Source organism: Polypterus senegalus, chromosome 1, assembly GCF_016835505.1.
Source record: "Polypterus senegalus isolate Bchr_013 chromosome 1, ASM1683550v1, whole genome shotgun sequence".
NCBI classification, from domain to species: domain Eukaryota; kingdom Metazoa; phylum Chordata; class Cladistia; order Polypteriformes; family Polypteridae; genus Polypterus; species Polypterus senegalus.
The window spans coordinates 157,804,548-157,818,135 of NC_053154.1; the positions used below are offsets into that span (position 1 = coordinate 157,804,548).

At 37.9% G+C, this 13,588-nt stretch overlaps 1 protein-coding gene across 4 annotated transcripts in view; it reads left to right on the forward strand.

Annotated features, from left to right (window-relative positions):
• Positions 1-10,876: 10,876 nt before the first annotated feature.
• Positions 10,877-13,588, forward strand: part of samd7 (sterile alpha motif domain containing 7) — a 66,998-nt gene continuing 64,286 nt past the window's right edge. For 3 of the 4 annotated variants that reach the window (XM_039761076.1, XM_039761086.1, XM_039761094.1), the window contains exons 1-2: positions 11,006-11,671; positions 12,377-12,468. In XM_039761076.1, coding sequence (XP_039617010.1) covers positions 11,158-11,671; positions 12,377-12,468 — 606 coding nt within the window. In that variant the 5' untranslated portion in view covers positions 11,006-11,157. Of the gene's footprint in view, positions 10,936-11,005; positions 11,672-12,376; positions 12,469-13,588 lie in introns of those variants that run through there. The other variant, XM_039761102.1, reaches the window with a different exon arrangement.

Genomic DNA, 13,588 nt, shown 5'->3' on the forward strand with positions numbered 1-13,588 from the left:
TATCATGGCCACCATGAGGTCACAGGTCATATAGTGTGTGCATCTTCTGCCTTGCAACCCTTGCAGTATCAGTGATCAGACACACAATGTGATGGCACACATGAAATCTAGAAAGACAAAATAGCAGCATCTATAACAAAACAATTAAACAAAATGGTTATGTGATGTAACCACTGAAATAATGAAAACAAATTTAGACAAAAACAAAAATATTCTGAAAAATTGTCCAAAATTTAGAAACAAATGAAAAATGGAATATTTTAACAAATTCTTAAAAATAAAAGTGAGTTATGCTGCTATGCATAGAAACACTGATCAGAGAAGGTACAGCTTGAATCATAAAAATTAATGATCCCATGTTTATGTAAACAATAATAACAATAATTCTTAACATTTACAGCATATAGTGCTTTTCTCACTATTTAAAGCACTTCTGTGAGTGGGGAGCCACTTCAACCACCACTAACATGCAGCATTCACCTGGATGATGCGACAGCAGCCATTTTTAAGCCAGTATGCTCACCACACATTAGCTGTTAGATGGTGAAGTGGTGACAGAGATAGCTAATTAGAGTCAGGGGATGATTATTGGGCCACAATGACTAGGCCATGGTAGCCAATTTAGCCTGGATTTTGGGATACACACTACTGTTTATGAAGGATGCTCAGGGATTTTCTATGACCACAAAGAGTCAGGACCTTGGTTTCATGTCTCGTATGAAGGACGGCACCATTTTTATAACACAGTATCCCCATCACTGCACTAGGGCATTGGGATCCACATTCAGACAACAGGGTAAGTGCCCCCTGCTGGCCACACCAAAACCCTTCCATGCAGCAACCCAAGCTTTTCCTAGATAGTCTCTCATCTAAGTACTGTACTGGCTGGACCCGAACATGCCTTAGTTTCAGGCGGATGACCCGTTCTGATGTGTATGTGGTATGGCTGCTGAAAGAAGCCAAATATATTAAAAGCTGATAAAAGGTCAAGAGGCATAAGGACAAAAGAGTGAGAAACAGAGGCGAAAGCACTGTGTGACTAAAAGTTGAGCAGTCTCTGCAGAATAGCTTCTTTGAAAAACAGACCGGAAAAGATCTTACAGATCAATGTCCTCCTGGAGAACGTGGGGGATTATTTAAAACATATCCAATCCTGTTTCTTGGATAGATACAAGGATGAGAAAGACAGAACTCTAACTCCTGACATCAGCCAAGGTTAGAGAGTGCTTCTTGAAAGTAAGGATCACATAAGCTTTCTGGAGAATGTGCTAAAATGACATATGGAATATATAAGAAGAGACAGAATGAAGGAGATGCAAACAAATAGGGTTCATTACACAGATGGCGGGTGTATGGTTACAGAAGAGTCAAGAAATGTCAGAACAGATTATAAGAGAGAAAAATGAAATAGAACAGCTAGTATTCAGTGAATCAGAGGATATCTGAGGTTTGAACTGTTTCGAAATATCAGCAAAGTTAGAAGAGAAGAGGGTGGAAAACACATCCAGAAAAAAAGACAGAGGGAGCAGGAAACGCATGAGGGCTCAAAAGACAGTTGGAAGTCAGAGAACAAGCAAAATGGATTCCATTAGGAATACTGACTGATGAATAGAAGGAAGGAAGAATGAAGGGAACTATGGACACATAGCACAAACTGTGGTAAGACAGGCAGAAAATGCAAACAAGTCAACATTATTTAACCTTTCTTGCTCCTCCAAGAAAACATAAAGCAAAAGAATTTTTTCTTTGCTGACAAAACAGCAAGGGGAAGTTATTAAATTACATAATTCAAGTATCTAGTATTATTGAATAACATCTTAAATAGAATTAAGAATAGCTTTTTCATGACTGAGTAATTTGCAAATTGTGAACCCAGTAATACTAAGTCAATTGTCATAAACCGACTAAATGCACAGTATGTTGGTTTAAAACAACTCTAAAATGTGCAACTCTTAGCTTGAGGAATGGAAGCCAATGAGTAAGCACAGAGTACAAGGATGCGTTAAGCCGAGGGTTTTCAGCAGTTGTTAATCAGATCAGCCCATTTAATCCTTAGTTCATGTGAGTTTGCTGAAGTGGCATTAGCTGCAGAAAATTAACTATTCACTATGAATTAACTATTCACTATGAAACAGTGGGTCTTTAGAAAATTACACTTCTCAGCTTCCACAGCCACCTTTGTTTTGTATAGTTCCTTTCCATACATTGTCTTTTAAATGTATTCATATTATATTACAAACTGTTCATATGGTAAATATATAGCAGGTGAAACCTCGTCTTCAAAATGGCTTGAGACAAAGAAGAGCTTGATGGAGGCCATATAAAAAAGCAACCCACTTTGGGGACCATAGAACCTCTTTAAAATCTAATGCTACAAGAGCAGGGGCTGTTGCAGTAAATTTTGTAGGTATAGAGGGTTCCTCAGAACAAATCTAATTACATAGGTTAGATAGTGGCAGAGGCTACAGTGGGAATTGCAGGGCACAAACTTTACTCCCTCAAACTGCTAGATACCAGCAGGAAGTCTCAAAAATTGGCTGCAAGGTTCCCCCTGAACATAAAACCACAATGGTGTATAAATTGCTGCAACATCCCAATACACATTTGGTCTACAGGTTTTGTTGGTAAACCTTGGATAACACTCAGTAGCAGGGAACTAACACAACTCTAGTTAAACAGAGAGCAATGTGGCCTAGTGAGTTGTAAGGTGGGTGAGCAAATGGACCACCTCACCACCTAATGAAAAAAACTGAGCATTATGAAGTTTTCTTTTTTAAATAATTGGTACTTAGTATTTTCCTCACTTTCAAAGATTTCCCATGTTTTCTGCACTCAAATTGGCATAATTTTGTCCATCTTTATGTGAAGTTTAAATGCACAATTTGAGTTGTAGTTTAGGGTTATACTGGCATCACTGAGCAAAATGTACTGTATAAGCCAATACTGGAAAGATTATCAGTCAATTATAAGGTACACACATGGACAAACACTCGCAAAGAGACCATTTAGACTCACCATTTAACCTAACATCTATGACATGTAAGAATGCTGAAGAAGACAAAAGATAAACCAAATAAAAAGCCAACATACACACAAGAATGTGCAGCCTCACCAAAGACAGCAGTGTCAACCTAGTATTATCACATTTTAAAAATAAAAAAAAATTCCCTGTAGAACATATTACAATAATAAATGGGAATACTGATAGTCATTCAATAAATAATGATCCTACTGACTATATAACAGTGTTTAGGGTGCAAAGTACACTTCTTTTTTATGTTGTGTACTCTTGATGAGGGACAGACAATAGGTGTTATCAAAAGGTAGGGGAAGGTGAAATCCATTCTTAACTTATTCTTCCTGGTAGAAAGTTCAATTCATGTTTTTCCTTCACCCTGTAAGACCTTTTTGTATATTTTCAAAAGGATGTAGTAAACTATCTGACACATGTGGTGCAACCTACTCTCTCCAATAATTTTATTTTAATATTAGAACCACTAATTAAATATTTATTCATAACTTTCCATATGTTATTAAAGTGTTGTTGACAAGTGTATATATTGTAAGAGGAAGTTTACTTTCTAACTGCTACAGAATTATTTTTTACCCAGTATTTCAGTAAAAAGCTAACATAAGGAAGCTAATTTTTGCTTCTAAATAGTCTGCAGTGAGTTTATTTCAATTTGCACAAATAACAAAACCAAAGTAAAAGGATAGTAGGATAAATCAGATATTTCTGAAAACACTGCACTATGTAAAGTATATCTTATGTATACAACATGATGAATAAAGTAAATGTAATTAGAATTTTATAGAAATTTGGAATGATTTTTAAAAATATTGTGATTGAAGAAGAAGCAGCTTTGCTGACATGAGATGATTTGCTACAAGAAAACACACTTTTTCATAAACTTAAATTAAGGTAATTCTAGATAAGATGCAGCAACATGCAAATCTCATATCTCACAGTAATCAAAGTCTTTAAAAGTGCCTGATTTCGTAATAAAAGAAGTAATTTCCTGGCTGGGATTCTTCACTCTTTCAGGTCCTCGAGGAGGGCAGAATGCATCCCCAGTACAGTAAGCACCTCTGATGAAGACATGTATGAAATTTACTGAATTTAACAAGAAGGGAGTACTAGGGTGTTGTACCGTGTTAGCCATTATGAATGTAGAGAAAAGCCAAGCAAAATGACACTTTTTATTGGCTAACTAAAAAGATTACAATATGCAAGCTTTCGAGGCAACTCAGGCCCCTTCTTCAGTCGAGGCAACTCAGGCCCCTTCTTCAGGCAAGAAACTGAGTCTCTGGTTTATTTATCCAATGCGGAACCCAGTATGCGACAATATTTAAGCTACAATACTCCACCTGCAGAAAGAAGATTTCATAAACTTTAGTGTGAATTGTGTACATAATTACACAGTCAAAAACATATACATCCTCCGCTAAATACATTAAATGTTTTATTAAGATAATGGCTAATAGGACAGAAAAGGAGGACTGCTGTACATTTATCTTCCTATTTTTAATTGTTAACTTTATAAAGGACCTTCTGATGACATATTCTGGGAAAAGCACTATATAAATGAAGACTGATATATTATTACTGATATTTAAATCCAAATTTTCAGTTATGAAAATGATTATAATCTGCAGTGACTTTTTTAGGTTATAACCATGTACCATGTGACAAGAAAGATAATGTTGACTATTTTAATCACATTCTAAATTCTCCTAAATTTGTGGAGTACTGCAGGTCAATTTAAAATGAAATTGTACTAATAAAGAATGCTCCAGATCAGAACTTAGAAATCAAGGGCTACAAGGAAGGAGATGTAAATATGGACAGAAAGTAAAATCATAATATTAAAAAGCAAAAATGATGCATCTGTTCTTACACATAGCATAAACAATCTAATGCTCAGTATTTTGTTTTTACTTTTTTATAAATAGTATTTGCCAAATGTTTGTGTGAAATACAGTGGATTAAGGAAGTATTCAGTACTCTACACTTTTTACACATTTTGCTATGGTGCAGCTTTGTGCTAAAATCATTTTTCCTACATCAAGCAACACTTAATACCCGAGAATGACAAAGCGAAAACAGGATTTTAGAAACTGTTGCAAATTTATTAAAAATAAAACACTGAAATATCACATTGACTCAAGTATTCAGACCCTTTATTATGATACTTGAACTATGGCTTAGGTGTATCCTAATATATTGATCTTCACTGAGTTTTTTCTACACCTTTTTTGGATTGCATCTTTGGTCAATACAATTAATTGGGCATAATTAGGAAAGGCACAAACCTATAGAAGGTCTCTCAGATGACAATGTGAAAGAAATTGCCTGCACAGCTTACAGGCAGGATTGTGTTGAGGCACAACTTTGGGGAAAGCTACAAAATATTCCTGCAAGATTGAAGGTTCCTAAAGGCACAGTTGCTTTTATAATTCCTAAATGGAAGAAGTGTCCAGAACACTCCACTGATCTGGCTTTTGACAGAGTGGCCGGATAGAAGAGTCTCCTCAGTCACATGGAGGCTTTCTTTGCACAAAAGCTCCAAAGGACTCTGTAATGTCTAGGAGAAAACCAAATAGTACTCATCACTGGTGCAATACCATTCCAACAGTGAAGCATGGTGGTAGCAGCATCATGGTGAGGGTTTTTTTTCAGCAGCAGGGACTGATAGACTAGAAGGGGTTGAGGGAAATATGAATAGAACAAAGAGTACTGAGATATACTTAACAAAAACCTACTCCAGAGCACTCAGGACCTCAGTCTCTACTAAAAGTTCACCTTACAACAGGAAAATAACCCCAAGCACAAAACAAAGACAACACAGAAATGGTTTAGGCATAGCTCAGAAAATGTCCTTAATTTGTTCTGCCAGAGCAGGGGTATGAAGCAAATAGAACATCTCTGATGAGTACTAAAAAGAACTGCTAACCAGTGCTGCCCATCCAATCTGGCAGAGCTTGAGAAGATCTGCAAAGAAGAACGTCAGAAAATCTCCAAATCCAGGTGTATGAAGCTTGTCACATCATAACCAGGAAGATGCCAGGCTGCAGTAACTGCCAGGAAAAAAATACTTGTGTCAATGTGATACTTCAATTTATTTTCTTTTATTATTAATACATTTGAAAAAATTTCTAAAATCATGTTTTTGCTTTGTTATCCTGGTTTATTAAGTATTACATAATGTAGATTAAAAATGAATTTAAATGATGTTAGCACAACACTACAAGATGGCAAAATATGAAAAAGTGAAGAGGTCTGAATTGCTTCTGAATCAACTGTGTTTGTCTGTGTGTGTGCCTGTTTTACATAAGTAAATCTACTCTATATATATAAAATCCTAAGCCTAAAAGTGCAACGATTTTATGTGATGTTTTTATGTCACTTTTTGTCACACTTTAAATCTGGCTTATTTTAAAACCTACATATATATGTTTGGTATAATTCTTTTCAGAATGTATCGAACTTTAATGTGATGTTGTTAGATTTTCAGATTCTTATTCCATTTTTAAAGTATAAACTAAAAAATATCAAGAACTCATGTCCCTAGAGACAAGACTTTGTGCTATGAGATTTAACCACACCTGAGGCCGGAAAAAAAAGATAAAGAGTAGATGACAAAGTAGAACGTCATAGACACAAGGCAGTGAAAAAAAAGGACAGTTGCTGTGCAGGCTTTTAAATGTTCAAAGTGCTGTGCAAGATGCAGATCATGCAGCACGGCAGCAGTAGCAAGCAGCGACAGAGATGCAAAGTGGCTGTAGCGTAATGCAGGCCGGGGGGGTTGGGGAGTGAAGCGAGTAGGGAGTGAACCCCCTAGTATATATATAAAAATATACTATCACACTACAGTCTACAGTAAAATAAAGCCTCACTAATCATAGTAGTTAGTACTGCTGCCTCATAACTCCAGGGATCAGATTTATAAATCTTGAATACTCACAAAAAGAGCCTTGAAATGTTTGTATGCAACTATTGCTAATGTTGGGATCTTTAAAAAAAAAACTTAATGGGAGAAATTGCGTATATTTATGGCAGCTCTGACCCATCCATGCACAACATTTCAGAGAAACCTAGAAATAATCACACCCTTGATCAAGCAGGGAAATGCAGCTAAACCAGCTAAAGGATGACTCACTCATGTAAAAATTAATATCACTGATTACACTTTAATTAATATCACATATTACACCTCAATTGTGTTGAATATGATGTACAAACTGCATTTTAGTTTCCTTTTAAGAGGGTCAATGTTGCTTTTCTCTTTTAACTCCACCATGTTTGCTGTGCTGGAAGCCATTATCCAACCAGCGAAGCACTACCTACAGCTTTTGTATAGTGTGGATGTGCATACTGTGGAATTAGTGCTGTTGGCACCGACCTGACACAGACTGACAACGGAGGCACAGGTGAAAACGAAACAAAAATATTTATTTTTCTTCAGCCCTAACACAGTCCCCAAAAACACCAAAAAAACACCATAACACACTCTTCTTATCCTTTACTCCTCCCAGGCAGCGTTGTCCTCCCTCCTCCCGACTCTGGCGCCTGGAGTGGTGACTGTCTGCTCCTTTTATAGCCCACCTGGAAGTGTTGCAGGTGCTTGTTGACCTACTTCCGGCTGCACTTCTGGGTGTGGCTGTGCTCCCGCCCAGACGGGCTCATTAACCAGTGCAGCTCCCCCTGGCAGTGGCCACAGAGCCCAACAGGAATGAGCTCCGGTGTTCCAAAATTGTGACCCCGATGAAACCCAGTGGGCTGCCACCAAGTGTTCCGGGGGACGTTGCGTGAATCCCATGGCTGTTTCCCCAGGTCTAGTGTCAAAGGGGCATCCCAGCCGGGCATAGGTCCCAGCCATTTCGTCACAATACATAAATCATATTTTTGACAAAAGTTGCTGGTTTTCCTAAAATAATTGAAACACTTTACTGTGCTCAAATTGCAATGATAAGGGCATCTAGCGAGAATGAAACTGCTTCTGTTAACCATAAGCAGTGCCATCCCATTAATGCACAAGCCATTTGTGATGCCAAGATGAGACTGACTATTGTCATGGCTTGGTGACCCATGACTCATTTATTTTCAGGCAAAGCAGTTTTGGCAGATGTTATGATGCTGTATGTGGTGGCTGGCTTGTTGTTTGGTTTTTCATATGGTCTGCACTATTCATTGCAACAGTAATAATGTTATTGCATTTGCCAGGCAAAAGAGGTTATCTGCAGAGAAACTTGTACCTAATGCCTCAACCCCTGGAATCCAGAATTTTTTAAATGAGACCCCAGGAGACTGATTTGAATTCCAGTCTTGTCTGGATGTAGTTTGCTTGTTATATTGTTCTCACTGTGTTTGCATGGATTTATTAACAAATATTCTGTTTTTCCTACCACATCCCAAAGACACACATGGCAGACTGTTTGGGAAGGCATCACAAAATGAGAGAGAATGGATGCATGTATGTGTTTTGAATTACAGGTCAAACAAAATTCAAAAAAGGCTTCACATTCGAAAGTAGATCTCAGGATACAAATGAGATCTAGAAACACTGAAACGTTGCTCTAAACTAGAATAAACTTGCGGCCTGGACACATAAAAGACAAAGCTTACAAATGCGAAAAGAGAAAAATAATTAATCGGTACCCTAACTTGAGCAGGTTTTTTCACGGTTTCCCATGGGAATTGAATTTCAACATTTTAATACATGTTATTACACACCTTTACACACCAAACACATTGGTGAAGAAATTGTTTGGTAACGATTTAGTTGGCAGATTAGTGAGATATCTCATAAAATGCCCATACTAAGAGGGGAACTGTGAAAAAACCCTGGTGACAGAAAACAAAAACAGTCCTTCTTATTACACTAATAATAAAGTTTATTAAAAAAAAGACAGAATTCCAAAACAACAGAACAAAGAGTTAATTAAAACATAGAGAAAATACATTAGAAAAATGTTATCTTGAAGTGGGAACACTAGGTAAACAAATCTAAAATCCAACAATTAAATCATAAACATAAAAGATCAGAGAATCCAGAAACCACAAAATCAAACAGTTAACCTTAAAAAAATACTGAGAGTAAATCCAAAAAAATGCCAAACAGCAAAACTGGGGAAGCAAGCGCCTCAGTGATTATGTTTGAATTTCCTCACACTTAAATAGTGATGAGGGTAGTCCCACAGCTGTAGCATTGGGGACTTCCATCCTCCTTAGGTTCCACATACAGAGAACATGAGGGACTGCTAAGAGAAAGGACATTGTTGCAAAAAGAATAGATAACTAAAAAATAATTTAACTTCAGAAGATACTTAACAAAAAGTATTAAACATAATGAGAAAGCAATTAAATACAACATTCATTAATACATATATTAAAACATTATATATAAAAACAATAAAAATATCAAACAAACAAACAAACAAACTTGAACTGGACTAGACACTTCTGGTCACGGATGGAGAAATTATCATTTTAAACTTTATTGTCCATTTAAAGATCATCGTCATGAATCTGCTGCTTATAAAATAAATAGGTCCATAAATATTTGTGTTAAAAAAAATGCTTTAGTTGCCTCACATTTTTATGCAATCATTTTGTTCAACCCACTGAATTAAAGCTGAAAGTCTGCTCTTCAACTGCATCCAAGTTGTTTCATTTTAAATTCATTATGGTAATGTACAGAACCAAAATTAGAAAAAAGTTGTCTCTGTCCAAATATTTATGGACCTAAATGTAAATTACACCTTCTATAGGAACACTTATGCACCCATTTAATTCTAAATTTAATTTCATATAACCTTCTCCCAGTAACTTTTTTGTAATTTTGAGGTACAGGGTCAATTCTAAAATTATGGAACACACTACCCATAGGAAGCAGTGCCCACTCACCTTGCAATACACAAAGTAAAGCATTGAACTGTTAATGATGGGTCATCATTAGTGGATACTTTTAGAGTACTTTAACCGATCTGCCACTTTAACTGGAAAAAGGAGACTACTACAGAAAATGCCTCCATTCACATTCAGTGTATTAAACAGTTTATGAACCTGCATTATCAGTTTAAGGTGATGCAGTCAAAAATACAAACATACGGTCCTGATGGGCCCATTCCCGGAGGATTTTGACTTGTGAAGCACAATTACACTGACTTGTAACACTTCAACAGCATACTGCCCATTAGCTCTCTTATTATAACCTCTGTGTCGTCACAGTGACCTTTTGCCCAGAATATAAAATTTTTTTATTTTTTTTCTAAATTATGTCTTACAATAAAAACCTTAGTAATCATCCATGCATTTTCTAAGACGCAAATTGGCTCCAAGATCCTGTGATATGAGTCTAACTGCAGCCCTTAATACCAGTTAGACTCTGCTGGGGATTCTACATCTACCCTAACAGTACTGGACACAACTAGCCCTGGACGGGACGATAGTTCATCGCTGCGTTAGTACTTTTTCAGTTCATATACAATGCTTTTTTTATGGATTGATGAGCGACCTTTCAGCAATATAACCGACCAAAACACAGATACAAAAGATAATCCTTCTTATATTTTATCCATTCATTCTACTTAAAGGGCAAGACAGTCTATCTCGGTAAAGCATCAAGAAAGAAATCAGCACTAGACAGGGCGCCAGTCCATCAGTGGGTTCACTCACTCACACTGGTACAACTGAGAGTCGCCAGGTAACGTAAATGGTACGTCGCTGGGTACGTGATTGAAATCTCGCATAGCACACGATTACATGTAAAACAGCAGAAATCGAGTTTTAATCGGGAACGCAGCTTGTCTGTCAAGTGGCTCAGACAAGTGTCCCATGAAGGAAGTAATTCGAAGCCACAGGGGGTGATTGAAACTTAGTTGAAAAGGAGCTCCCCTGGATAGTCATATCAGCGTCTTCAAAAAAACGAGAAGGTAGGCTCATGCGTTTTTATATTTTAAGTTTTTCCACATAATATGAAGCAACAAAGTCCCCCTCAAGACGAAGCATTTCTACTTGGGAAGGAGGAGTCCGAAGAAGAGGCACCCGCTAGCTTCCCACAGCAGGGGGCCTTCTGGGAAAATCCGCTTTCCACTAGGTCGCTCATCGCAGGCCACGTTCGCGTCGGAGAATCCCAGGAGGGAATCGCACAGGCAATGCGAGATTCGCAGGTCGAGCACGACGATTTCACCGGGAACGCCGCTGTGCACCTTGACGCCCTGCAGGCTCCTAGCCTCCTGAACCCATGGCTGGTGATGAAGAGTTCGTGCTTCGCAGAGTCTGTACCTTCCGAAAATGTTTCGGGAAGCCCCCCGTCTCCCTGCTCTTATACCTTTCCTGGCCATTGTTACCTGTCGCCTGCCGTCGGCTACGCGGAGCTACGCGGCGGATTACCGCCGGCTTTTGCTTGCCCCTGGCTGACCTGTGTGCCTGAAGAAGGCAACGGAGAGGACGCGACTTTCGCCATGGAAGTGCTGTACGACTGTGGGGAGCCTTGTGTACCGGTGGAGTGCGGAGAGAAGCGAGCGCTGCTGTACCCCTCCCGGCTGTGCCAGGGTAGCCGTGGTCTGTCAATCTTGTACGGAGACATGTGGCTCACGCCAAACGAGTTTCAGAGCGCCAGCGGAAGAGAGAATGCCAAGGACTGGAAAAGAAGCATCAAGCACAAGGGTGAGAACTTGCATCTTACAGTGACCCCCCTCCGCCAGACCCTGCGTCATAGCCGCACTGCCCAGGTCACAAACCTGATGCTGTTTTTGCATACTACACATTTTGTAAAAGCTGTCGAATAGATGTGGTCTCCCTTGCCATTCGAAATGTGTTGCAAACGTTCAACATATAATGCACCAGCTTGCAGTCCTGCTGTAAGATTTGATCCATTTGTGACCAACAGTTAGAAGTGAAATGTATCACTTCAGTCACCTTTGTCATGTGGAACTGGAATTAATGGGGTTGATGTTGAAGAATAACATTTTGTACCCCTGAGCTCCCTTTGCTGGCATAAAAAGATGTGAGTTGGGGGCGCTGATTTGCACTGAAACTGCCTCAGTCTACAGTGTTCACTGGCAGGTTTGAATTTTAAATTAATGTGTAGTACCATATCCATATTATCTCTGCTTTTAAAATAAAGGTCTGTAAAGTAAACCTGGTGTAAATAATAAAATGAAGCTGTTTTACCAGAAGACTTTTTTGACCTCTTTTTACTTCAGTTTTTTACATATCCAATAAATCAATTGGTCAAGTCCTTAGCTCTACTGTGTGATAGTTCATGTGGTATATCAATAGAAAATATGCAGGCAAGATGAATAAGAAATCAGTACAGTAGATAGAAGGGCATGACTTCACCTTTGACTCTTTTTCTTCTTTTGCTTTTAGGGAGGAATCTGAAATGGTTAATCTGTAGAGGGCTGCTGAGTACTCATCCCCCAGTTTGTGAGCACACAGGATGTGGTTTCCACCAGTTAACAGTAAGTATACTATTAAAGTTTGAGATCTCCAAACAGCATTACATAGTCAGAAAGTCACAGGTTCACAAAAATACTATCGCAAATAGGGCAGAGAGCATCTTCCTCTGTATAACAAGCAAAATTGTGTAGAGGATTTGAACCTACAGCTTTGTGAATTTTCTTTTTTAACTTTATTTTAACCCAATATGCACATAGAGGTTTTTAGCATTATTACGGGTAAATTACATACCCAAATATTACTCTGCTTATGTAATAAAGAAGCTGCATATGGCTGAATACTAGTGAGTACAAGACTCCAGGTTTTTAAAAGAAAGTGTTTATATGTTTAAAAAAGCTTTGTTTATACCAATATCAACTAAATAAAACACAAAAATGCACTTTAGGGATTTCTTTAAAAAATGGATTTTATAATCAATAACTAATCAATAACAATTTGTGATGCAGTACCCTGGGATCAATTATCTTTTGTGCTCCAATCTGTTGACTATCATTGTACTAAGTTTAGATGTCATATTCCATAGCATTGCAAAATTACACTGTTTGGCACAAGGTGTCCCCCTTTTTACAAATCTTTTAGTCTCTTGCATCTAAACAATCTCTCAACACAAGTACAGTACAATCCCTCTTAACTGGCCTTGCATTAACCAGCCAACGGATTAACCGGCCTGTTAAAATAAAATAAAATATATTTTTTTTAATCCTAAATTCTTCTTTATATGTATGCACTTCCTTCTTTCCTGGAAGGTGAGAGGTATTTTAAAACCAGCAAACAACAAAACAGTGTTCAAATTAAATAAAGTGCAGTGTATAAAAAGACTTCTCTAAATAAATAATCCATTAAAACAAGTGAATTAGTGGAGGTTAAAATCCATTAGTTAAAAAAAAAAACAACAAGTCCTTTAACAACAACACAAACTGGAAGCAGTCTCTTAAAATCCAATGCACGGTGCCTTCTTCTTTCTACCTGCATGCTCCCCTGCTTCTCCCATTGGTCTAAGCCGCGAGTGTGGCGATTATTTATTTAAAAAGTGGCCTTTTTGACTTGAGCTGTGAACCCGCTACACCACACTGTCCAGTCGTTGTACGAGAAAAAAACCTGTGTGCGAAATCGTGGATGAAG